The sequence below is a fragment of the Bactrocera neohumeralis genome, chromosome 6 (assembly GCF_024586455.1).
Source record: "Bactrocera neohumeralis isolate Rockhampton chromosome 6, APGP_CSIRO_Bneo_wtdbg2-racon-allhic-juicebox.fasta_v2, whole genome shotgun sequence".
Taxonomy (NCBI): Eukaryota; Metazoa; Arthropoda; class Insecta; order Diptera; family Tephritidae; genus Bactrocera; species Bactrocera neohumeralis.
Genome location: NC_065923.1, coordinates 45,972,145 through 45,996,656, shown reverse-complemented (window position 1 = coordinate 45,996,656; position 24,512 = coordinate 45,972,145). Strand labels below are relative to the sequence as shown.

General features: G+C 37.3%; 5 protein-coding genes across 7 annotated transcripts; 4 read left to right on the top strand and 1 right to left on the bottom strand.

Annotated features, from left to right (window-relative positions):
• Positions 1 to 1,068: 1,068 nt before the first annotated feature.
• Positions 1,069 to 1,888, top strand: LOC126761620 (uncharacterized). Its single transcript, XM_050477950.1, has 2 exons — positions 1,069 to 1,471; positions 1,735 to 1,888. Exons 1-2 carry the CDS (start codon positions 1,363 to 1,365, stop codon positions 1,875 to 1,877), a joined length of 252 nt encoding a protein of 83 aa, XP_050333907.1. The 5' UTR covers positions 1,069 to 1,362; the 3' UTR covers positions 1,878 to 1,888.
• LOC126761609 (nicotinamide riboside kinase 1) lies at positions 1,889 to 3,543 on the top strand. The gene has a single exon (XM_050477930.1). It carries the CDS (start codon positions 2,101 to 2,103, stop codon positions 3,151 to 3,153), a length of 1,053 nt encoding a protein of 350 aa, XP_050333887.1. The 5' UTR covers positions 1,889 to 2,100; the 3' UTR covers positions 3,154 to 3,543.
• A 590-nt stretch (positions 3,544 to 4,133) lies between these two features.
• LOC126761600 (striatin-interacting protein 1 homolog) lies at positions 4,134 to 8,126 on the bottom strand. Its single transcript, XM_050477920.1, has 3 exons — positions 7,835 to 8,126; positions 6,732 to 7,772; positions 4,134 to 6,677 (listed from the first exon to the last, which is right to left on the bottom strand). Exons 2-3 carry the CDS (start codon positions 7,670 to 7,672, stop codon positions 4,982 to 4,984), a joined length of 2,637 nt encoding a protein of 878 aa, XP_050333877.1. The 5' UTR covers positions 7,673 to 7,772; positions 7,835 to 8,126; the 3' UTR covers positions 4,134 to 4,981.
• A 458-nt stretch (positions 8,127 to 8,584) lies between these two features.
• Positions 8,585 to 13,936, top strand: LOC126761611 (uncharacterized). Of its 3 annotated transcripts, XM_050477932.1 has the most exons (4): positions 8,602 to 8,699; positions 10,223 to 10,542; positions 11,842 to 12,171; positions 13,501 to 13,936. In XM_050477932.1, exons 2-4 carry the CDS (start codon positions 10,228 to 10,230, stop codon positions 13,690 to 13,692), a joined length of 837 nt encoding a protein of 278 aa, XP_050333889.1. In that variant the 5' UTR covers positions 8,602 to 8,699; positions 10,223 to 10,227; the 3' UTR covers positions 13,693 to 13,936. The 3 variants fall into 3 exon arrangements, with proteins under 3 accessions (XP_050333892.1, XP_050333889.1, XP_050333890.1); XM_050477935.1 differs by lacking the exon at positions 10,223 to 10,542 and having other exon boundaries at positions 8,585 to 8,699; XM_050477933.1 differs by lacking the exons at positions 8,602 to 8,699; positions 10,223 to 10,542 and adding an exon at positions 8,949 to 9,062.
• Positions 13,937 to 17,813: 3,877 nt separating this feature from the next.
• LOC126761598 (uncharacterized) lies at positions 17,814 to 23,025 on the top strand. Its single transcript, XM_050477914.1, has 2 exons — positions 17,814 to 19,073; positions 19,749 to 23,025. The coding sequence occupies exons 1-2, from the start codon at positions 18,597 to 18,599 to the stop codon at positions 22,761 to 22,763; spliced, it is 3,492 nt and encodes a 1,163-aa protein (XP_050333871.1). The 5' UTR covers positions 17,814 to 18,596; the 3' UTR covers positions 22,764 to 23,025.
• The last annotated feature ends 1,487 nt before the right edge of the window (positions 23,026 to 24,512 follow it).

Here is a 24,512-nt window from a genome sequence, read left to right as displayed (position 1 = left end):
TTGCCAAAAAAAAAAGAGAACTGACCACATTAACGGAACGAGTTTTTCAATTTTCAATAACAAATATATTTTTCTTTCACAGAATTTTTACAAAACATATTTACAAATTATTAATAAACATCCATAGTTCGTATATTTCAATTAATGTTGTATGTACCAGACCATGATCTAGACCGATTTAGTTCTTAACGCTAAACCACATTGTGGTCAAGAAAACTTGTTCACTTAATTTCACTAAAGGTAAACCGGAAGTTTGAAAATTGCTATACAAAGGTACATACATATATGTAACATATTGGGCTTCGGTAACTTCTGGACGTATCTCGCCAATTTTTGGCTCCAGTCTATAATATATACAAGATTATTCATTCATTTCTTTTGATTGAGACCCATGATATTGTGCGACATTGAAACATTCATATAAACCTATGTTGTATAAAGTCAACCGAAAAATTGAAAGTATCAATAGTGTGAATATAAGCGGCAAATATTTATAAAAAAAATGTAAATGCTTTTGCCGCAATGAATTAGTCTGAAAACACACTATATTCAGCTATTCACACCTGCAAGCGAAAATTCTCTATCAGCCATGGCTTTCAGTTAATGCTCTTAAATAAAACGAATATTGAAATGAAATATTTATATACAGTAATATTGCATTCACGTTACTATCGTTGTTTCCTTTTCCGTTTTCCAAATTTCATAATACTATTATTCACAATAAACTTATTTCGTGTTGTGAATAGTTCATTTGTGAACACCTAACCACAATGGGTTGCCATTACTAGTCTTATTTTCTATTTTGATCAGCTGTTCTTGCAAGTAAATGAGTTTTATTTTGTTATTTACTTTCCAATAATTCTTACTACAAAAAAATTATTGGTGACATTCAGAAATGTTGCATAATTTACTTATATAAATTAAAAATTATTTTTTCAAATAGCACAGTTATTAATATTAGCTTGCACTATTATGCAAACCCTTTCTAAAGAAATCTAATGCAACCAGAGTCAACTCTGCCTTTAATAAAAACAAACAAAAAAATTTAAGTTCTTCCATAAGGTGTGTGAGAGGGTAATATTTATTAAAAATTATGGTTTGTGGAAATGAACTTTGATGTTTGATATTGTTTTATGTAAACTAGAAATCGACGATTCGCTGTTTTAATCCATTTTATAAACATATCGCAAATAGAAGGGCTATAAAAACATTTGACAGTGTTGTTTATGTTAGAAAACCTTTGCAAAGTGTGCTTCCTACAAGTGTTTACACATGTACACCCTCCTCCATCCACCCACAAAGTATTAGCCGAATATACAACACGCACATTTCATTTGTGACGCAGCAGCAATACCATTGTTAATGGCTTCGAATTCGCAAGTTGGAAAAATTGTGGTCGTCGTTGCACTCACATTATTTTTCTACTATTTCTTTTGGGTATCCATATTGCCGTTTATGTTAATTGATGAAGGTGAGCGGAGTGATGACAGATATGAAGATTTTAATATATGATAACTAAAGGCATTTGCTGTCCTTTTGTATTCCAATTAATGTGAGCTGATGTCAGTGAACATATGTAATGTGACCATTTTAGATCCGTAAAAGAAAAACATACGCATGTATAAATACTTCAGTAAAAGAATATGTGCTTTCTAAATTCTGTTCCTTTGCATATGTTACGTATTTTATTGTATCAATATATGAAGTTTTATTCTTTAATTCCTCTATTTATAGGTAACTTCATACATTCGTTATTTCCGCCGCTTGAATATGCATTCATATTTCCCGCAATATTTGGAGTGATATTTCTTGGTGGCATATCAATATACACGCTGTACCATATTTGGGATCATATTTGGAAGAAAAAAACTATCTAAAATTGTACGTCATTAGCTGCTCTTACCTTGTTCTAAAATAAAAACAAAACATCAGTGAAAAGCAAATAATTGTGAAACGCGTCAGCGTCTGGTTCATAAGGTTATCTAACATTGGCACACTATTTCCCGTTCGAACTTTATCAGCTCTAATTGCATACTTCAACTTTCGACAAATACCGGCAGTAAGTGTATTGAACTGGTGTTGTGCGAACGGTCTATCAGAATGCCGCCGTGGCTGGTAATAGGTGTTTCAGGTGTAACATGTGGTGGTAAAACAACTTTGGCACACCGCTTGCGGGACTACTTTCAACAATCACGCGGCGGATCACTGTGGAATACCCCTTACATTGTGGGCGACGTACAGCTTATATCACAGGATGATTACTTCCTACCAGTTTTCGATTTGCGACACAAGTGGAATGAAAAACTGAACGTGATAAATTTTGAGCTATTAAGCTCACTCGATATGAAACATATGCTCTCTGACATAGCATGGATAATGAAAGGTCGCAACTTGGCAAGTGATCCAATGGAATACGTTGATTACATTAACGAGATGTCCATGTCAACGAATTTCGAGCATTATGGGCAACCAGTTACGCAACAAATGTACCATCCCAACAGCTATAAAGTCAATCAATGTGGCTTGTCATCGCGACATCAAAGTCAACAAACACAAAGTCAACACAATCAATATCTACATCATCATTGTCAACCACTGCATCAGCATGCACACATTCATGCAAATGCTAATGTGGCCCATTCTTCCCACATAATGCGTATCAACTCACAATTGGCGCATATGCGTGACAACAAAATCAATCTGCTCATAATTGAAGGTTTCACCATCTTCAATCAGCCGGAGTTGTTAACATTATGTAATATTAAGTTCCATTTTCATTTGCCATATGAAAAATGTTATGCGCGTCGTCAGAAACGCACTTATGATCCACCTGACGTCACTGGATATTTTGAAATATGTGTATGGCCACATTATGAGAAGAATTTCAATGAGATACGAGATCGACAAGATGTTACGTTCCTAAATGGTGAATTAAGCAAAGAACGTATTTTCAAATTTGTACTGCAAAAAATATCCAACTACTTTGAGGAACGCTGTGATGTGGCCTGTCCGCCACCACAAAAGCTTTTAGGCATACCGAGTTGCTTGGCAAATGGTCCCTTGAGTAATGAGAGTTGTGCTAGCAGTAGTACACGTTTAATAGCCGGTATTGGTGGGAACGTGACAAAAGCCAGCCCTATGGAGCAACAGTGAATTTATGGGGGAATTTGTTTTGAAATTCTCTAGTACGAAAGCTTGTTACAATTGTAAAGATTTCCTAACATATTATTTACATTAATTTATTACTATTTAAATGCACCGAAATTTTACATCTTAAGAGTGTTATTTAAGAAAGGCGGATACCAGTTTATAGTTGTAATAAAGTTGCAGTCTTTTTGAGTACCGAAATTGTAAAAACTCAAGATGTATACTTATTGTATATAGATATATATTAAAGATGAACCATCGTACCTTGTACTCACTATGTAATTATGCGTACAAAATATTAAATAATTTTGATGAATGTAAATGAACTATAAATAATTGGAAGTAGTAATCGTGAAATAAAATATTATATTATCTTATACATATATAAAATTGAAACGCTTTTTGTTTTATATCCGCAGTACGTCCGAATTACAAATCGAAAAGACGTGAAAATTTGGACAGTTATTGGTTTACTCCTGCAGAAGGTTCTAAAGGAGTTTTTTTGCAAAATCAATTTTGCAATTACATTCAATGAAATATATGTATTTCTACTCAAAAAATTGAAATTCAATTTATGTTTATAAAATAAATATCAGAATTGAAAAAATTTATTTCGGCAGATATGATTGTTTGTTGAAAAATTTGAAAATCTAACAAAACAAAATCAGACCAAATTTGGATTAACACCATCACGACGAAGAGGATCTTCGCGGCATGGTATTTGTGATACATTGATATTTATTCAAGGAAGTCAATGCGAACGAAGCCGCGAAAAAAGCTAGTAGTTGATGAAGCAAATCTATGTTTTCCTATTTTTATTCAATAAAGAAAACTTACCCGCTGCGATAATGTAAGCCTTTTTTGCACAGAGTAGTGGATGAGGAACGGTAATCATACTATAGTAAAATGTACTTAAATATTTCTCATTCTATTTACTTTATCTATGAGTATATAAGCGCAAGAGCTTAAATTTCGTAACACAAAGCTTAAGTGTTTCACTCTAATAATGATCTGTTTATTAATCTTGCCAGAATTATAAATATTTCATATTTTTATTGGTTTGCTACACTTGTAATTATTATCCAATACATTGCGAAATTGGTTTATTATTGTATTTATATATTTTTGTTTTAACTTCCTATCATACGATTTTATTATATATTTGTATAAAGTGAACATACTACAATGGTATTCAATTTCAATGCATGCCATTACAAATGTGTGTGTATGTATATTTATAAACTACTAAATGACGTGTTTTCTGTTTACATTGCATATTTATGCATGTGGTGTGGGGTGACTACGAGATACAAACACTTTTTTTTTAATTATTCTGTTAAGTTTCTAGTTCTAGTATGCTTTGTAACAATTATGTATGTGTGTATAATCATGTAATGTAGTTTTATATGCGAATCTTGCGCATAAGTTATATAAACACCAATTACTTTGCGGAATTGGCATGCCCAAAAAGAGACTGCAAAACAATATGGTTTGGATGATGGCGAAAATGGTGACGTAGCCAATACTTGCATTAGGCGTAATTGCTTTTCCATTTTATTTCTAGTGTACTAAAAACTAGCAATTTGCGTTTGTAACGATTATTTTTGCAATTTTCAATTTTTAACAGCTTTTCGATTTACAAAAGTACGTTTACAACTTTCTATGAAAAATTATGTTTATTATGTTGGTAAGTATTCGATTTCTGCGTGCCAATATATTTTATTAATGTGTCTGTCTGTATTCTAGTGGTTAAACTTTATGTGTTAGTCAATAACTTCAGTAGCCAGAACAGTGCTTACACTGAATTGATTGAAGTTTCAGTTTGCTTTTCCTCTTACAACGCATCCCAATCAATTTGGTTATTGTAAACTTCTTCTTCTAGCCATATCGAATAGTTTTCCTTGAAGTAGTCGGTCAATTCCACTTTGCGATCCCACCAGCCTGAGTGTCCAAAGAAAGCAAAATCTGAGTGCGATAGAATTTCGTCGCTTGGAAAGCCCCCCTCGACTCCATAATCATTCAATTGTGCGTGTCCATTGCCACCACCGCCCGTACCACTACTGCCGAAACCGTTAGCCTCATTTCCACCAGCAGCCATGTTATTACCACTTCCTGTGCCACCCCCTATATTACTCGAAGAATTATCTGAATTTCCGGAATTTCCATTGTTGCCACCTGCACCACATTTCTGTGTAGCTTCGGGATAGCGCCGCAAATTAAAACGATCTACGCAGGCACGCAATGTACATTCTTCAGCCTGAAAATCCCATGGACGCGACTCCAAGTCATTGCCAAAAGCCCAATCATCGTTAAGACGATGTCTTACTTTTGCATAAATGGCACTCATTGTCTTCATATTAGATTTGCGCCATTGGCGACCCAAATATTTGGTTTGCATTTTAAGTAATTTCAATACATATAACTGCATCATAGCATGGCGCACCTTTAGTGTTTTCTTGAGTATCGGTGCCGATTTGAAGACGACCAACATCATAACTCGTGAATGTTTCCACTTAATTAACTTATTAAGTATTCGTAAGAGATTAATGCAGGAGAAAACGTTACGCCATGAATAGTAAGGCTTGTCGGCGGTTTCGCCGCTATAAACGAAGCTTTCGCCCGATAAATCTGGCTGTTCTCCAATTACACAGGAAGGGAAATCCAATAGTGGTATAGTGTTTTTCATACCTACATATTCGGTGATAGTTTGATTGAAGAATTTGAGCACCAAAGGTATACAATTGGCGAATACAAGATGCTGGGACATAAATTCGAATTGGTATATGTGGTTTATTTTGAAATGTTTCAAATATAGCAGAATGATAGCTGATACCGCTTTAACAATTATTTCCTTATGCCTACTCATGTCAACGGTTAATTTCTGCGAGTCCGTTATTGGCATTTTTTTCGGTAAAACATCTGCCATTATATTAATGCTTTCCGTTTTCGATTTTGAAGTGGGTGATGCAGCCAATAAAACCTTCAGCAGTGCAATCATGTATTGTGGCAAATTCGGTAGAATCGCCTGATAAAGTACTTCGGCGGGATTTAATGGGATTTCGTCTTCGTGTGTGGAGATCGGATTTCGTGCGATTTCTTCTTCTTTTTTTATTTGCACATCTGCCAGGCTCACGTACATATGACGTCGCAAAGTCTGAACGCCTTCATGTATTGGTTGTGGCAGTCCCGCAAGGCTCTCGTGGTCATCAATCAACGAATAACCAATAAATTTATTTCGAGATATATCCAGGAATTGATCTATATCCTTTTGCCTTACTTTCGGTGTCCACGGCAAACGTGTTGTAACTTGTACCGGTAGTACGGGTGGTGGCTGTGAGAAGCTCGGCTGATTGTTAGGGTTTGCGGTGTTTGCAGATGGATCTTCGAACTGACGATAAAACTGGGAAATATCTTCCTCTTGATTTCCATTTCCGCCGTTATTGTTGGGTGGTGCGCTTTCATTACCTGGTGTTAATTCCATGTCCATCTGTTCTTGCTCATCAAGAAAACGTTGCTTCATCAATGATCGTCTGGAAATTAAAAAATCATTATAAATTAAAAATTTTAATTAAATCAGTACTGACCTAAATGCATTTCGTTTGGGATTTTGATTATCCAAAATATCTGTAGCAGTTGCTGGTGGCGAGCTTGCACGCATATTTTTCGTGACTTCCAGTGTGTCCTCAGTAACCGGCTCAAGTCCAGCTTTAATGCGATATTCATTTTTAAGATTTTTTAACTTCTCCATTCCACCTAATCCCAATAATGTTATTTTCCACAATAATAGAACGACTTTTTTCATGGGAAAGTGTGGTGCGGCGCCACTACAAAAGCGAGTTATCATTCCCAAAAGTTTGACAGCAAGTAATTCACCATCAGGTAGTGGACTATTTATTTCTTGTATGAAAGCTTCGGCAATATTTTTGTAGTCCTCACTACCCTTGTCATACTCATCGCGAATAGTTTCCGCAATTATATACAATACCGAAAGGATTACTCGTAAGTCGGTTGAGTCTACCAAAGTAACATTCGTGATTTTAACAGCAACAATATCAGGAGAACATGCGCTCTCTATTTCCATGTTAAGTAGATCTATAAAAGACGAAAAAACTCCTAATTCATATAATACAATTATATTGTCTCGTGTGATCTGATGTTGTTCTTCATCAGACTGAACTTCAGCCCAACATCCCTGTGCCAAATAGAGTATACAACGGGCTGCCTGCATTCGAAACGCTCGACTTGAAACTTCTAGTTGATCTATCAATTTCATTATAATACTGCGCTGTGATGAGCTGTCCTGTTTTTGCCAATTAGGTGGCAAATCATACATTTCCATTTGATCTTCGAATGCTTTAACATTTTGTTGAAGTTCATTAAATTCTGTATAACTATATAGTTCTGCAATTTCATTTTGATAAGTATCTACATCAGCATAAACAAAATCTAAATCAGGCCCATCACAATTGCCATCAACATCATGTGTATCCTGCTCGAAGGAGTTATTTATAGATGACAACATCATTTGGAAAACTTTCTTGGCAACGCCGTCTCACCCCTGCCAATAACAAGACTTGACTCCCTAGTAGAATGCAGATAGAATAGTGATATTGTAAAAAAAAACCCTGAAATAAATAAAAAAAAACTATATAAGAAAAAATAACTTTTCTATACAACATATAATTACCGGAAAACTTTTAATTGTTTTTAAATGCTAATTATGAGACGAGAAGCACATCAAGCGTTGTTGTTGTTTATATATTCGCCGAGTTGTCTTCAGTTAGGCCTTTGCTTTGCGCTAAACCATCGGTGTAACCGACCTAAGATCTTTCTTCCAACATTTCATATAAATGATAATCTTTCAATTTCCGCAAACCTATGAACTTTTTCTTTTGAATATTTTACTAGATCCCTTTTGGAATATTACAAAAATAAATTTCTTTCCCGAGACAAGTTTTTGTCTGTATGACGGAAAATTTTCTTTGACAATCGATACTTTCCACAAAACAGTGTATATAACCCTCAATTAAAATAAGGGTTAAAAAATGCCCGTATTTGTATAGGTTTATTATTCTAATAATCAATTATGAATATGTGAAGTAACTTAAAAACTCAACTGCAATAAATGTAAAACTTGTTGGTTTCAAGCCAATTAAAAGATACGTTTCAAGTGGCGACTACCTGAAACTCCAGTATATTAAAATAATTAGTATGGACTGTGCAACTCATTACAACTATGTGTAAGAAAAGACTGAGCAACAGGATTTCAGGTATTCATCCTTACAAAATTCATAGAAAATTTAAAAAAAATCTGGTAGTGTTCACAGGTAAATAACATATAATTTAACCATTAATTGTATTACAGTTATTTATAGTGTTCAAGTTCTTTACAAAAACAAAAAATAAATAAAATATTATTTCAATGACGCTCTGTAGTGGAACTTAAAATCAGCTGATAGAACGATGACAAGGCCAAACACCATTGGGAGGAAAAACATATTTTTTGTGGTTTAAGCCGGTCGCAATTTACTTCTTTATTGTAGATAAAAATAGTAAGTAATTATTTCAACGATCTTTTTCTAAATACGCATATTTAATTTAATTTAAACATTTATACTGAATATAAAAAATTACTCATTAAAAAATAATTACACGTATACGTATCGTAATGGAATGTGAACTTTGTACCAGACGTTGTAAAAAAATATAATTTTCGGATATTTTTTTTTATAGAGGACACTGATATATCACTTATATCGTAGTAAAAAATATATATTTTTTTATTCAACGCAGAAGTGAGTACATACATATTTACCACACATTTCACAATTCTCATGGCTAGTTTGGTGCACTTTTTTATTGGAGCGCTTGTCACAGCAATCGGGACTTATTACTACTACAACCACCACGTACAAGTAAATAAATATATCGTAATCAGAAGTTAAACCAAATAATGAAGATTTAACCTTTTGAAGCATATTATTATACATCTGCATATATCAATATTTATATAGGGTACTTTACACTAACTAAATGGGCAATGCAAATCTGACTTACTATATATCTGGTTCATAAGCTTGTAAACAAAAATTGCTTAGTCATTTTATAGGACTACTATAATAAACGAGTAAATTTTTTAACTACTTGATAAATGGTATCTGAAAGTCGCAGTTATTTTAAAACGAATACCATATGCCTGCATGTAAACAAATTTTCAATATGAAGTGTATGGTATAAAAATATGTGTATGAATTCATCGAAAAGGTTATCCTAAACAAGCCTTAAGCATCTAATAAGTTAATGCATATTATTTGAAATTCATAAAGTTCGTAATTTAAAGACTGCCGATATTTGTTTATAAATAATTTTGATTGTTTTGTACCGTAGGCAGCTAAAAATAATTAAAGCTTTAGCGATAAAGAAATGATGAAATCGGTTCATATCTTTTCCAATCAATATATACCGAGTTTGCTGTCATTTACAATTTATAAGAGTATATAAACTTTTCTTCTGTCTTATTTCCCTCAGATTTTTAAACTCTTAATATTCGCAATAAATTAAGCATAATTTTTATGAGCACTCTCATAATAATCCTTAGGGCTTTTAGCGAATATATACCCATGTTTATGTACAAATATGTATAAATATATACACTCGTATATAATATATTCATTCCTTATCTGTGAAGAGTTTGAAAATGAGAGTGTGAATGAAATATATGTACATATATGCATGTATATAAATTTTTTTCGCTTTTTTCGACAGACACAAACACATTTGAAGGTCGTGACTTTGCTTCATTTTGAGTACTTACATAAATGATATGTTGTTATGACTGTGGGAACAAAAAAAAAGAAACATATGTCCACAGAAGTTAAATCAGCAATAGGAAAATATGAAAGTTCCTTTTACTTTCATCGGTCGAAATTAAATTAAATATCTCTATAAATCTTTGTTGTTATTTAATAGATTAAGCCGAATCCGTCGACACAAAACGATTTTGTACCAGATTTTGTATGACTCAGCTGACAATAACTTATTTAATAGGCAATTCTTTTTTTTATTGCATTTACAGTAGCAATGTCCTTTAATCAATTGCTTAGGATTGGTCAATCAATGGCTAATAGCAGCGCCATATCTCTCAAGTTCATACGCTCTGCAATACCACAACTGCAACAACAACAATTGCGTCAAGTGCAACGTTGTTACAGTCAGTTTAGTTTAAATCCACCAACGATAACATCATTTAATACAAGCACTTTGCCAAATAATAAACGGCTATGTGTAGTTTTGTTGCCGATTTCTGGGGTTAGTTGCGCCGCTGCCTCACAACTTGCAAAAACCGAAAATGCACCGTCATCGTCTACCGGTGCTCTCCGTCCACAAGTCGATGATGTGAGTAATCGTTCAAAACACAAACAAAATGTACTGTGCTTATTTGAAACTTTTATTGGATATACACAGTTACACATATACATACATTGTTTGGAATTTTTACTACTATTACTACCATCACGTACCTGGAAATACCCAGTAAACATAAAAAGGAAAAATAATCATATTCAAAATTGATAAGCAGTTTGAGAAAAAGAATTAAAAACTGAAAAAATTCTGGCTATGGAAAATTCTTGAGAAATTTATTATTAAAAATTACTTACATATGTATATACTAATAAGTATATATTCATTTACATATCTGAGAGCAATAGAGAACATTATTCGTGTTCAAATTTCTTTTCAAAAATAATAATATGGGCATTGTCAGTTAGTTCATAACAGAATGTAAGTGTTTATTGGATGTTGATTGATTTGGGGACATAAAAAGGACCCTTTTGAAAAGTAGCACATCAAACAATTTCCATGACAGCCGGTTTTATCCGTCCAAGGGCTGTTATTTCGGATATCTAACCCCGTTATGAAAAAATGGGGGATCAGACGCTTTTTTCTTTGAGTACACAAAATTTCATCGATTTATCTGCAGTAGTTTATGAGAAAATAATTTTACAATTTTATCGTGCTCTAAAATTCTACCTCCAATAACATTAACAAAAAACTGAATTTTGACCAAATATTTATATCACGAGGTATGCGTCTGATCCCTCTTCTAATGATGTGCTAATTTTGAAAATCGGTGATTTAGCGAAATTTGCAGGACCCACTTAATGTGGTTTGACCCATAGGGTACATACATATGTGCAGGTGTGTTCAAAATATAAGTATTGTTCCAGCTAACACCTGTCATGTCGATTTGCGTACCCATAAACATCCACCACACTTACTGAATTGATTTCTATCGCTCTTCATAAAATATTAACGCTTAATAGGCTGTATACATATGTAAGTACGTAACAACAGTCACAATGTTGTGATATCAGCTGTACGTATACACATGCAAATATATCAAGAATTGTACATAACGTTGGGTTCGAACTTTGCATTTCTCACTGTCGCGTTTTTGATTAACTTTTCATAGGATTTGCATGTATGTGTGTATGTATATAGACACGCATATACCTTTGTATTTATGTGTGCTTGTTTATGTTCAATAATGAAATAATTGCTACTTTCTGAATTGCTGCTAACGGTTTAATACTAATAGGCTTTGTCACATTAAATTTTTGTAGTAGTTTTATTTTGCCTGTGCTTTAGTACGGTTGACAGCAGTTTTTACTCTTACTTTAACCATAATTTCAGATTGACAGCAACAACATGTCAGGTCCAGATCCTAAAACCGCCAAAACAATTTACGAATTCACCGTAAAAGACACGCATGGTAATGAAGTGTCCTTGGAAAAATACAAGGGTAATGTTGTATTGGTCGTGAACATCGCATCGCAATGTGGTTTGACCAAAAACAATTATGCAAAACTAACCACTTTGTTGGAGAAATATGAAGAAAAGGGTCTGCGCATTTTAAATTTCCCCTGCAATCAGTTCAACTCACAGATGCCGGAAGCAGATGGTGAAGCAATGGTATGCCACTTGCGTGATGCCAAGGCTAACATTGGCGATGTTTTTCAAAAGGTATGTGTGTCATAAATTTTTGTTACTATTTTATCCCATTTTTACACCCTGAATGAGGTATACATATATATTAAATTTGCCCCGAAGTTTGTAAATTCGGCAAGGTAAATAAAAGTGAAGTAAATCAGCGAACCTATAATCTTTACATATAAAAAGTACGTGTCACGCTGTTAGTCCGCGATGGACTACTGAACTACTGATCTAATTTTAGTAAAATTTAGCACCTGCGTCCAGTTCGAACCAACTTAGAAGATAGGATAGTAAAAACAATTCATAATTAAAAAATACTATATTAAATAGATGCTCTATTAAGCGGGCATCTCCATTAAACAGGCACATTGTTGATGTTTATTAAGTACAATCTATTAAGCGAACAACTCTATTAACTGGACAGAAAGGTTGGTAAGCAGACATTGAGAAAGAAGCCTTAAATTATTCTTTCCAATGAAATTTATTTGTATAAACATATTCAAAATTAAACCTCAAGTGCAATCACTTGGATTCTTACACCGACAAAAACGTTTTCGTCTTTATTCGTAAATAAAATTTTCACAGCAAAGCGTGGCCGAATCCCCTAGTATACATGTATATAAGGGTGTTTTTTTTCTTGAACTATTAATTTTTTTCAGTCCCGTCACAAAATTTCCTTGGCAATACCCTAAAAAAAATCCTTGAAAATTTTAGACCTTATTATTAACATTAAGAACTGGACCAATGGCTGTAAAAATGTTCCATAGAAAATACACTAAAATCGTGAATTTTTATCTTTAAATTCCTACAGATCAGAGGTATTTTATGGCATCGCTTTGACTTTAGACGCATATTTCTCAGAATTGTTCACTCTACAAAAGTGCCCGGTGCAACAAAGTCGTAACTCACACCGGCGAGGTAGTACGGGGCTCTAAACCCGATTTTTCCAAAAATTTCGCATTTTTTTGTATATATCTCATAAATGACAGGAGCTATAGAAAAAATGTACACGACAAATTTGTAAGAAATTTTATTTGTTATAAAAAAGGTCTAAGGTCAAAATCGCTATCGTTAATACTTCTCGAGATATTCAGCTTTTTATGTAAGGCTGTATGCAATTTTCATAGATTTTTTAATACATACCATCTATAAAATTTCCATATAGCCCACTGCGCCAGGCGCTTAATATGTTCGTTATTTCGGAATACTGCTGTATAACAAATACAATTATACTAATTATAATATACTTTCTTGCTTTATTCTTTACTAAATAACCTGATACATATGTATATTTAAAATAAATGAACTTTACAAATTTCTGTTGAAATTGAAAATTTACTGAAAACCTTACTTTTTCAGGTTGACGTAAATGGCTCTGGTGCAGCCCCACTTTACCAATTCTTGAAGCACAAGCAAACTGGCACACTCGGTAGCTCCATTAAGTGGAATTTCACCAAATTCCTTGTAAACAAGGACGGTGTACCTGTGGACCGTTATGCTCCTACAACCGATCCAATGGATATTGCAAAAGATATTGAAAAGTTGCTCTAAGTTCAAGTCGATTGTATCGAAAATAACCTTGATTATTAATCATACGCAACTTATTTCAAATAAGTAAAAAAACATGCATTAATCTACATTTATACTTTATAATCAACGCAGACTTTTAGTTTTTGGTTATGCTATTTCTGTGTTGTAATTGTTGTCTAAACCAGTGATTTAGAAAAGTCTGTCATTCATTTTTATTTTATTGAATTGCAAATAAAAATAAATTATCAAAAGGAAATAAACAAAATATCTTTTTTAACTCAGAAAATCAGGCATTTTAACGGTTTACAATCAATTTTAAATGCAAACCACGTTTCCGAATAATCGTATTGTAATGCTTGTTTCAGAGGTGCGCGTCTGTGTGTTTTATGGTTTGGCTTGCGCCACCGAATATATAGTGCAAATCAGTAACAGTAGACGCATATAAAAGTGCATCACGTACTTCCAAACATGCAAACACACACAGACACTTTAGGCACATTGTTATGAATGTAGACTAAAGTGACGAACATTAACCTTTCGCATCAAACTATTGTAATTTATTACGGGGAATGCTACCATTTTTAGTTTGCCTTTTGATATTTTTGATTTTGTGTATTTTTGGCATAATTTGCGAAACCATTAATTTGAATTCAAAAGAATAAGATAACACAAATAAATCCTGCGACAATTTTAATAGTTTGGCCAATGTCGTTAAAATACATACTTATGTGCCGATATATTTTTATATACATATGTATGTATTTGTTTCGTGTTCACAGGCAATCGTTGAAGTATACCTAAAATATTTATGAGTCGTTTATAGTTGTAGACCCCGTGCCAGCTGGGTCCCTTCGAGTTACCGGCAGAAATAAGCACTTGCTTGAATTCGAAAGTATTAATGCAACAATCTAAACATATGTCGTGTATGACCACTTTTGGAACACCTTTTTGCACTGACAGCATTCGTCCACTCGTAAAAAACTTTCTCGGTCGTTCTAACACTGGGATGTCGTTAGCTTTACGTGAAGGATAGCTTTTTGTATTGGTGTTCTGCGGCCACTCCAAAAAAGATTAATTCTGGCTCATCTAACACCCGCTGAAGTTATTATGTTCGTACCAAATATAACTACTTTTCTTATAATTTCAACTTAAGGGCGCTCATATCATGGTTATGTTCGGAACTACTAAAATTGTGAAAACTGTCAAAAGAATAACGTCAAAATTTAGTTCAACAAAAGGGATGACATAGCCTTTACATCACAAACAATGTGATAAAATTTAATACATTTTTCTGAGTTTTACATTTAGCTAATGTCCAATTACCAGAGTTTGAAGGATATTTCGAATTACAACAAAAAAAAACGGAAATAACGATGAGATGACTCGAAGTCCCTGTCACACACATATATGGCTTTTGTTGTTAAATTTTTATCTCGTCTGCAATAGGATACACGTCTTACCTACGAGGCATTCATTCTTGGATAATATTCGACCGAATAGACCACGTCCAGTACGTAGTGAAGAAAATAAAGCAGTCGTAGCTAAAAGTGTACACCAAGACCGTGGAGAGTCGATCCGCGCCGTTCGCAACAACTCAGACTGACGGATGGAACGACTTGGCGCATTTTACATCGAGATCTTAAATTGAAAGCATACAAGATAAAGCTTGTGCAAGAACTGAAATCGCTCGACCTTCCCAAGCGACATCGCTTCGCTCTATGGGCTCTTGAATAGTTTCAAAAAGAGCCGACGTTTTCGAGCCAAATTTTGTTTAAGGACTCATCGCCCATCTCTGGCTCAATGGGTATATAAACAAGCAAAATTGCTGCATTTGGTACGAAGAGCAACCTAAAGATATACAAGAGCTGCCATTTCTTGCAGAAAAAACAACGGTTTGTGGACCTGTGGAATAATTGTCCATATTTCTTCAAAAATGTTGCCGGTGAGAACGTAACCGTCAATGGCGACCGTTATCGTGCCATGATAACCGACTATTTGATGTCTAAAATTGAAGCGCTTGATCTCGGTGGCATTTGGTTGTTACAAGACGGCGCCACTTCCACAAACATCGCATAAATCAATGGATTTATTGAGAGAACACTTCACCTTTTGGGCCGGTCGATTGATACACAAGATCGTGTGATATCACACCGTTAGACTTTTTCTGTAGGGATATGTAAAGTCTTACGTCTATGCAAACAATTCCGCTTCGATTCAGGCTTTGGAGCCAAACATCACTTTCGCCATTTGTCAGTTACTAGTCGAAATGTTCGAACGAGCCATCGAAAATTGGAATTAACGCATGGACCCTCTGAGATGTAGCCGCGGCCAACATTTGAAAGAGATGATCTTCAAAAAACAAATGCAAAAGAAAGTTCTTTCGAATGATAATAAACATTCTCCATTAAATTTAAAGTTTCTATGCTTTTTCTGTAAAAAATACCGAACCTCGAAATGGATATTGCCTGCAAATCGTCCGCGTCGATTTCATCAAATTCCAGAAGAAGACAGTTAACAACGTGCTAAAACACTCGCTAATGATGGTAACGGTATTTCCTCTCTGATTTCGAAAGTAATAAGGCTCGATCCGCATTCGTACTACAATCCGCAACAAACGGTCAATTTTTGGGTATGCTATTGCGTTTCTTGAACATCACGAGAATTCGACTCAATCCAAAAGCGACAATTTTCTTTGCTGACGAAGCCGTTAAGCCAGAAATGGCGTCATCTGAGATTGTCGTGGTTTGGACTTACAGTAGCCATCGGAGAACGCCGCTACGAGCGGTCAAAATTACGTCACCCCTATTGGTAGAAGTTGTACATCCACTTTATTCCTGAAAAATTAAAATATGATTTTGGTGAGAGATCAAGGGAGAATACGGTGTAATGGGGAGGAGTTGTAGCCTAATTAGATCAATTTGGAAGGAGAAAGTAGAGGAAGAGGAAAGCCCATTGGAGAAGGGCCTAGTTATACTTGGAATCTCCAATTGAAACCAAACGACGAAAGGGAAGAACGACTGACGCGCTGTTGTAAACTTGGCTATAACCAAATAAGCGATGTCTTCGCCAATAAAGATGAAGAAGATATCAACTGAGATGGTTACTGTTGCAACAATCTCGCGCAACTTCAATCGACAGTTTACCAGTACAAAATCGTCATCTTTCATGATAGCCGAATGGCTCATTATAAAACGACGTGCGATCCTTTTGAAACTTCTTAAACCAATTTTAGATGACTGTCATCGTAGGAGCAGAGTTCCCATATACAGACTCGCTTCCAAACGCGATCAAAACAAAATTATGAATCCGATTCGGTGTCATTGACCGGTGAAGCTAAAAACTTATCGGAACGCGCGTGCATTATAGCGTTTTTAAACTCCTTACGCTGGAATACATGTTGTTTATCCATCGAAGACAACTTTATTCCAAAAACTTAAGGACCTAAACGCTGTACATAGCTTAGAAGCTCGACCTAATTTCAATAAACCATTTTCGTGACTCGTCAAGACATTAAATGTTTCGATATTAACAAAATTTTCGGCAACATTATCACAGCATCAAAGGAAAATATTAAAAACATTAAAAAAATTTACAACCAAAAATGTGAAGAAATTTTTAAACTTTTTACAAATGCAAGTTCGCACGCCAACTAGTTCTAGTTCAATGAATAATCAGCAAAATAAGCCACAACAACTGCGAATTTGGATATTTCCAAGTTTAACGTAAAAATCACAAGTTTTTCCACTCAACTGTAACAAAAAATTGACCTTCCGACAATTAGCCAAATATGCATGCCTGCCACCATTTCTGGGAGCATAGCTGTCGCCGCAAATGTTTTGCCGCAAAGCGGCGCGGTCTTACCCTTTTCGTAAATTTTCACGCTTCTTCTGTCACCGTTAAGGCGCTTACAACATTGACAACCGTGTGTACAAGCCGAAAATAGTAATTAGAATTTCTGTAGCGCTGTGTTTGTTCGATTAAGCCGAGCGTGCCAGCAAAGTAGGTGGCACAAAAACGTAAGCGCATGCGTATTGCATAATATCGAACAGAAAATAGTACATCATAAATCAATCTGAACAGCAACGATGCGCCTACTTCGGCGAGCAAGTGTGCGGGCTTCAGTTTTGACGCGTAAGCAATGAATTCGGAGCATTGGAGATTCCTTGTGTAGCGCTTAAGGTGACATTCTGATTTGCTGACACACTCGGCGAACACCTCGAACGCATAACTGGGTTAAAGACAATGCATTTCTTCACGATCACGCCGCGCATGTCTATAGACGGCGAGTAACGTAAATAACAGCATGATCATGCTGTTCAACAGGTCTGGTATGGTTGTTGTCAGCGATCGTGTGTGTTCGACATCCCCTGGCGCGGAGATTCGCCTGTGTGTTAACAGTATCGCGCAGTTGCCGGCCGGTATATGACTCGGCTGCTGCTTTGATAGACATAGTACAACACAACGATGAAGATCAATCGCTTGATTATTGACGATCGGTAGTGTGATGTGCCGACTGTTAGTAAACAATTATTTTTGCTTTGCTTACGTGCTAACAAAGTGCAAATATATGGTATGTTTTTTGTGCAGTTGTGTTTTAGAGTGATTTTCTAAAAATCGATTGAAATTGAATTCCATACGAATTTGTGTATTGACACGTTGAAAATGCCCAAAATAGTTTGTACTTACGAGTATTGGCCTGTAACAAGCGATCGCACTGTGACACTGCGAATCGGCCGTGCGTTTTATTACAAGCTCATCGCGTTGCATAGCATATAAAACAGCGCCAGCCCAAACATTCGAAGTTCACTCAGCTGTGGCCAGCAATACAAATCGGTAACGCATCGGTCAACGATTGTGAACGCGTACACTTTCGAAAACGAAAACAGTTATTGTTTGCTTAGCCGCGATAAAGGATAACCAACACGATGAGAACGATATTTGTGCTGTTGCTGTGTGTTGGCACAGCTTTCACGGCAACTCATGTTAATATCTCGATTGCTCAGCACCCGGCCACGAACCCGGCGGACGTCACCTATTTGGAGGGTACCGCACCGGAGGAATTGAAAGCAGGTCCAGCTAAGAAGCCAAGTGGAGAGGAACGTTTCGCCAGGTTGCGCGCAGCAGATGAGAACGATAATGCAGAAAAAGTTGAGGTGAAAAGTGAACAAAAACAAGAGCAGGGTTCGAGTTTCGTTGGTAACTCGAAACCCGCCCAACAAGCTCAACAGAGTACGGAACAATCGAATGGCTTTAGACCACAACAACAACAACAACGGTTTTATGGACGTATACGCCAGCAGAATCGGCAGAGTCAATTTCGTCAAGCCAATGCGCAGGATAAACAGAATCAGGAGTTCGAGCGTTATATACAGAACTATCACAGTGGACCGACAGTAGAAACGGTAAGTGAAAGTATTTTCAGTTTGCGAGAACTTTATAAAAATTATTAGAAAACCGAGACGCATTTATTTTGAGTTACCTGTTTGTCCGTCTACGTTTAAATTAATCTTCTTCTTTATTGGCGTAGGCACCGCTTAAGCGGTTATAGCCGAGTTTATAACAGCGCGCCAGTCGTTTCTTCTTTTCGCTGTTTAGCGCCAATTGAAAATTCCAAGTGTAGCCAGGTTCTTCTTCAACTGGTCTTTCCAACGGAGTGGAGGTCTTCCTCTTCCTCTGCTTCCCCAGCGGGTACTGCTTCGAATACTCTCAGAGCTGGTGTGCTTTCATCCAATCGGTTGACATAACCTAGCTAGTATAGCCGCTGTTAAAATTAATGCATGGGAAAAAAGCTGCTTACTGACTGCTTATGGGGAAGGTTTGGTTGTAGAGCTTTAGAAAAGTCAGAGCGATTCCGCTCTCTTCAGGGGTCAGGTAGATTTCTTAAAAACTGCAAAAACTGTAATCCTAAAGACTAAAACTAACATGCTAGATTTTAAACATTTTCTACACAATTTCGCCTTATTGTTAAAAAAAAAAGTTTTCACATATCCCAAAATATTTCACGCGCCTAATGTTCAGCAACACCCGGACCAAGGTTTCTATTACTTATATTATCTAATTATATATTAATTCTTTAGGTATTCGAAACAGCCGATCACTCGCCATCTGGACGTTATGAGTATTCATCGTCCTCCTCGTCTTCGGCCGGACCTGCGCGACTTGTCGCTATCGATGCGAAACCTTCACAGCAACACACCTTTGAAAGGCAAGTTGCACTTCCTGCTGCAGTAGCCGCATCAGCTTCAGCCGCAGCATCTGTGGACGAACAATCGAAATCAGCGCCCGACGCAAAAATCCAAATATCCCCCGCACCAGTGGCAGCACAACCAGCGGTAGCCGCTCCTGCAGCTGTACATGCACCAGCACCAGCTGTTTCTGTAGCAGCTGTTGTGCCAACTGGGCCATCAAAGACAGTTACTACTGTACACAGTGGCAGTAGTGACGGTGGCAAAATAAATCTGGGAGGTGCTTTTGGTAATAGTTTTGGCGGTGCTGGCAGCGGTTCTCATGGTGTGACATTTAGAGTTGCTGGTGGTGGTGGATACAGTCCACCAAATTACGATCAAGTTCCCAGTTATGCTAAGCCTGATTATGGACAACCCAGCTTTAGTTATGATCATGGCGATGCCGGTGGTTTTCTAAACGAGTATCCACCATCTGTTGATGAGCCCGCAGGTGGTTATGATGGCTTTTATGGCAACCAAGAACATGACTTTCATTCGAATGGCGGTTACTTGCCTGTAAACCCAAATGTGTATCAACGACCAGTAGTCACCAAAACTATACAAATTGCCCAACCAGCACTGAAAGCTAAAAAATTCGAAGTACGACATCCAGCTATCCAAAAGGAATTTTACGATATCGAAGAACGAGTTGTGATTAAACCAGCTGGCACGATAGTTGTTGAGCTGGAGCATCCTGTTGCGAAAATTCCGAAAGGTGAAACGGTTCTACCCCTCGGTCATCCTCATCCAGCCATTGCTGCTCAATATAATATTAATAGTGATACAGATATTGAGACTGAATCATCCAGCGCGGGTTCTTATAACAACGGCGTGCGCTCAAACTCGAATCAAGTCTATGCAGGTGCTGCTAGAAAAAATCCCGCCCCTGTTATTAGTGGAACAAATATTGCATCAACAGTTACCGCTACACCAACGAATAATCAAAATGCCAAACGCGATTTTGTAGAAGCCAATCTACGAAAACAATATGGTGAGGAGGCAAAACTCATAGCTCCTACTGATGCTGCGCTCGGGGAGCAAAATTCACGGAGTAGAAACTTTTACATACCTGCTGAAAGTCATGACAGTCAGCGTCAAGTACCTAACAGGAATTTCTCGCCAAACACCTTCAGACGAGAAGAAAGCAACTACCAACGTCCAGCACGTGTTGAAGCTCAGCAAAACGGGCAAGTATACCAACCAAGGTATTCTAAAAACGAAGAACAATCATTGAAAAATACATCACCCGATGTGCCAAATGACTTTAACAACGATGACGATGAATATAAGGGTGAGTACATCACAGGTAATTTCTACAGTGCCAGCAAAGACCCTAAACCTGCGCGTTTACAAGAGGAACCGGCAAAGAGTGAACGTATTACAGCCGAGCCTCAGACACGTATCATAAAGCATGAGCACACAATTAATTTACCACCTTCTCAGCATAATATTTACTTGGCGCCTAGTCGGTTTGAAGAACGTCCAGTACTTGTACAGGCACAACGTAAGCAAACGCCATCAGCTAAACAGCAACCTGCACACTTAGAAGAAGAACCCGCACGCGTGAGTGAGGTTAAATCGTTCTTGAATCGCCAGCGTGACGGTGTAGTTGTATATGCCGTTCCCGCGCGTCGCCCAGTGCCCACACAGCAGCGTTATACGCAGAATGAACGTCGGCAACCGCAGTATGTTGCACCACAACGCACTTACGAACAATTACGTTACGACCCCGATGCCGATGTCGATTCAACAGCAGTAGAATATAGTGCTCCTTACTCACATATGCGATACGATCCAAATGAGTCTTCACGCCTTACCGCAGATGTGGAATATCAGCGGGCCTCAGACGAGAAAGCGCCTCAAAGAACCATCACAGTACACTATAATCGTGGCCCCGAGTCTAATGCACGCCTCACTGCTCAAAATAAGTCAGAATCTGATTCAAAGGAGGCCGCAAAAATAGCGGAAAGCAATGAGGAGGTGAAGCCGAAAACCGAGGAAATACGCCCACTTGCACATATTCAATTACAAGTGCCATATGGCCCACAAGAAGCCGATGAGCCCATTAGAGTTATGTCTTCAATTAACCCGCCCAAGGAACGTAGTCGCACTGCCAAAATTAGTCAGCCCGAAGCTAAAAAAGCCATTGATGAACAAGTTGAGGATGTAAATAGCGAATCAGCTCCTGATCCCAGTGCTAAACAAGAAGAAGACGTTTTGCGTTCGGAAAATATCGAGTCACAACCCGACTGTGCTCAGAATGCAGAGAAAGTAAGCGCACGTTATGAAAACCCACAACCAAGTGACAACGAAAACGTGCAGTATGTTGCAGAACCTCAAACCCGTGTACAAATTAAGTCTCAACGCTTGATAGACACTAGTAACTCAAACGCTAACAGCAAGGAAAATGTGAAAACAGCACCCTCCGATGCGGAAAGTATTGACACAAATGGAAAAGACGCAAGTGCTCAAGCAACACCACCGGGCTCACGTGTAATTGCCGCTAATCCAGCACCTAACGATGCCTCCGCAACAAGTGAAAGCTTCCACAAACGTCGCATTGTGGTAAACCATCCTTTCCAAACTGTGCGCGAAGTCGTTGAACATGAGCCAATCACAAACTATCATCAAATACAAGTGCATGAACGCGCTTCACCAACTTCCGCCTACAATAAGGCGCCATACTTTGCACCCAATGGACAGCTGCGTCAATTCGAGATGGTGCGTGTTCCGGTTATGTACCATCACCCAAGTAGCGCTACTCACGGCAATTTAGTTTACGCCTTACCTGATGCTATTCCCGTGCACGAAGACAACGGCGAAGTGGAGCCGAGCTATCAGCAAAGACGACAGCGTGTACGCGCTTAAATCCGTTGCTTATTTATCAGTAAATATGATGTGGCTAATTGTTGTTGTTATTGCAGTGCTTGTTGTTGCCATTAATTAAGGACACTATGCTTACAAACATATACTTAATCAAATTTGAATACTCGTATTTTATATTAGAAATATGATATAGTTTTAACCGATTCCACTAAGGTTGAAGGGTTAACCTAAAGCTTACACTAATGATTGCCAGACAGCGTATATACGCTGTCCTTAATTTAAGTTTCTAAACTCCATGTATAAGTTGTCGAATAAACATTCAAATACGAATGACGAAAAAATGTTTTTTTACTTTTTAATTTTAAGTGTTCAAGAAAGGAGTACCATGCTGTGAAGACGATTAACAATATCAATGTAAAAATGGAAGCGGAGAGAATCGCGGAATAAATGGAACAACAATATCAGTCGGTCATTAGATTCTTTACTTTGAATGGATGCAGTGAAATCAAAAACTACTTGAATGCTCTCTACGGTGACTCCTTTCATTCGATGGTAAAAATGGTGAGGTCAAAAAATGGGTTAAAGAAACCGCACGCCCCTTTTTGATAAGTCACTTCCTGCTGTTACGCAATTAAATAAAAAATGGAGAATAGAGCAGACCACCTATTGAATGTACACAGGAAAACTGATACTATCTTCTACTTTATTGGCGTAGAAAGCGCTTACGCGGTTATAGCCGAGTTTACAACAGCGCGCCTGTCGTTCTTTCATTTTGCAGATTGGCCCCAATTGGAGATTCCACGTTAAGCCAGGTCCTTCTCCAGCTGGTCTTTCCAACGGAGTGGTGGTCTTCCTCTTCCTCTGCTTCCACCGCTTTGTTCGTCGAGAGAAAACCTTACTTTTCAATTGCCTACTCAGTCCGAAGTAGCACCTGTTGGCAAGAACAATCCTGCGTTGGATTTCCAGGCTGACATTATTGGTGGTGTTAATACTGGTTCCTAAATAGACGAAATTATCTACGACTTCAAAGTTATGACTGTCAACAGTGACGTGAGAGCCAAGTCGTGAGTGCGACGACTGTTTGTTTGATGACAGGAGATATTTTGTCTTGCCCTCGTTTACTGCCAGATCCATTTTCTGTGCTTCCCTGTTCAGCCTGGAGAAAGCAGAACTAACGGCGCGGGTGTTGAGGCCAGCAGCTGTACACTCTTATAGAAGATGAAACCTTCTCTATTTAGTTCTGCAGCTCGAGTAGCACCTATTGGCAAGAATTATTCTTCGTTGGAACTCGAGGATGACATTATTGTTGGTGTTAATACTGGTTCCAAGATGGACAAAATCATCTATGACTTCGAAGTTATGACTGTCACAGTGACGTGGGAGCAGAGACGCGAGTGTGACGACTGTTTGTTTGATGACGGGAGATATTTTGTCTTGCCCTCGTTTACTACCAGACCCAGTTTTGAAAACGTCTCCGTCGATTAACGTGGTGTGTGTCGTTTTTTTTACGGGTCTTTTCCAAGATTTGGCGATGGTCAATATCAGTTGTTGATCAGTTGTTGATTTTCCAGGCCTAAAGTCACACGGGTAAGGTCCAATCAATTTGTTGACGATGGGCTTTCATATTTCACACAATACGCTCGATCGAACCTTATATGCGATGGTGAGGAGATTGTGTTGTCGCCGTTTTTGTGGATTGTGCAGATCACACTTGAATTCCAATCGTCGGGCATGCAAGCTGGTGCATGTTCCTTATTAGTTCTTCGCCGCCGTATTTGAATAGCTCGGCCG

Excerpts from the sequence above, each read along its gene's own strand:
- LOC126761620 (XM_050477950.1), top strand. The coding sequence starts at position 1,363 with ATGGCTTCGAATTCGCAAGTTGGAAAAATTGTGGTCGTCGTTGCACTC. Across the intron at positions 1,472-1,734 it reads GTTTATGTTAATTGATGAAG|GTAACTTCATACATTCGTTA; the intron begins GTGAGCGGAGTG and ends CTCTATTTATAG.
- LOC126761609 (XM_050477930.1), top strand. The coding sequence starts at position 2,101 with ATGCCGCCGTGGCTGGTAATAGGTGTTTCAGGTGTAACATGTGGTGGT.
- LOC126761600 (XM_050477920.1), bottom strand. The coding sequence starts at position 7,672 with ATGATGTTGTCATCTATAAATAACTCCTTCGAGCAGGATACACATGAT. Across the intron at positions 6,678-6,731 it reads CCCAAACGAAATGCATTTAG|ACGATCATTGATGAAGCAAC; the intron begins GTCAGTACTGAT and ends TTTAATTTCCAG.
- LOC126761611 (XM_050477932.1), top strand. The coding sequence starts at position 10,228 with ATGTCCTTTAATCAATTGCTTAGGATTGGTCAATCAATGGCTAATAGC. Across the intron at positions 10,543-11,841 it reads TCCGTCCACAAGTCGATGAT|ATTGACAGCAACAACATGTC; the intron begins GTGAGTAATCGT and ends CCATAATTTCAG. Across the intron at positions 12,172-13,500 it reads TTGGCGATGTTTTTCAAAAG|GTTGACGTAAATGGCTCTGG; the intron begins GTATGTGTGTCA and ends TTACTTTTTCAG.
- LOC126761598 (XM_050477914.1), top strand. The coding sequence starts at position 18,597 with ATGAGAACGATATTTGTGCTGTTGCTGTGTGTTGGCACAGCTTTCACG. Across the intron at positions 19,074-19,748 it reads GTGGACCGACAGTAGAAACG|GTATTCGAAACAGCCGATCA; the intron begins GTAAGTGAAAGT and ends TTAATTCTTTAG.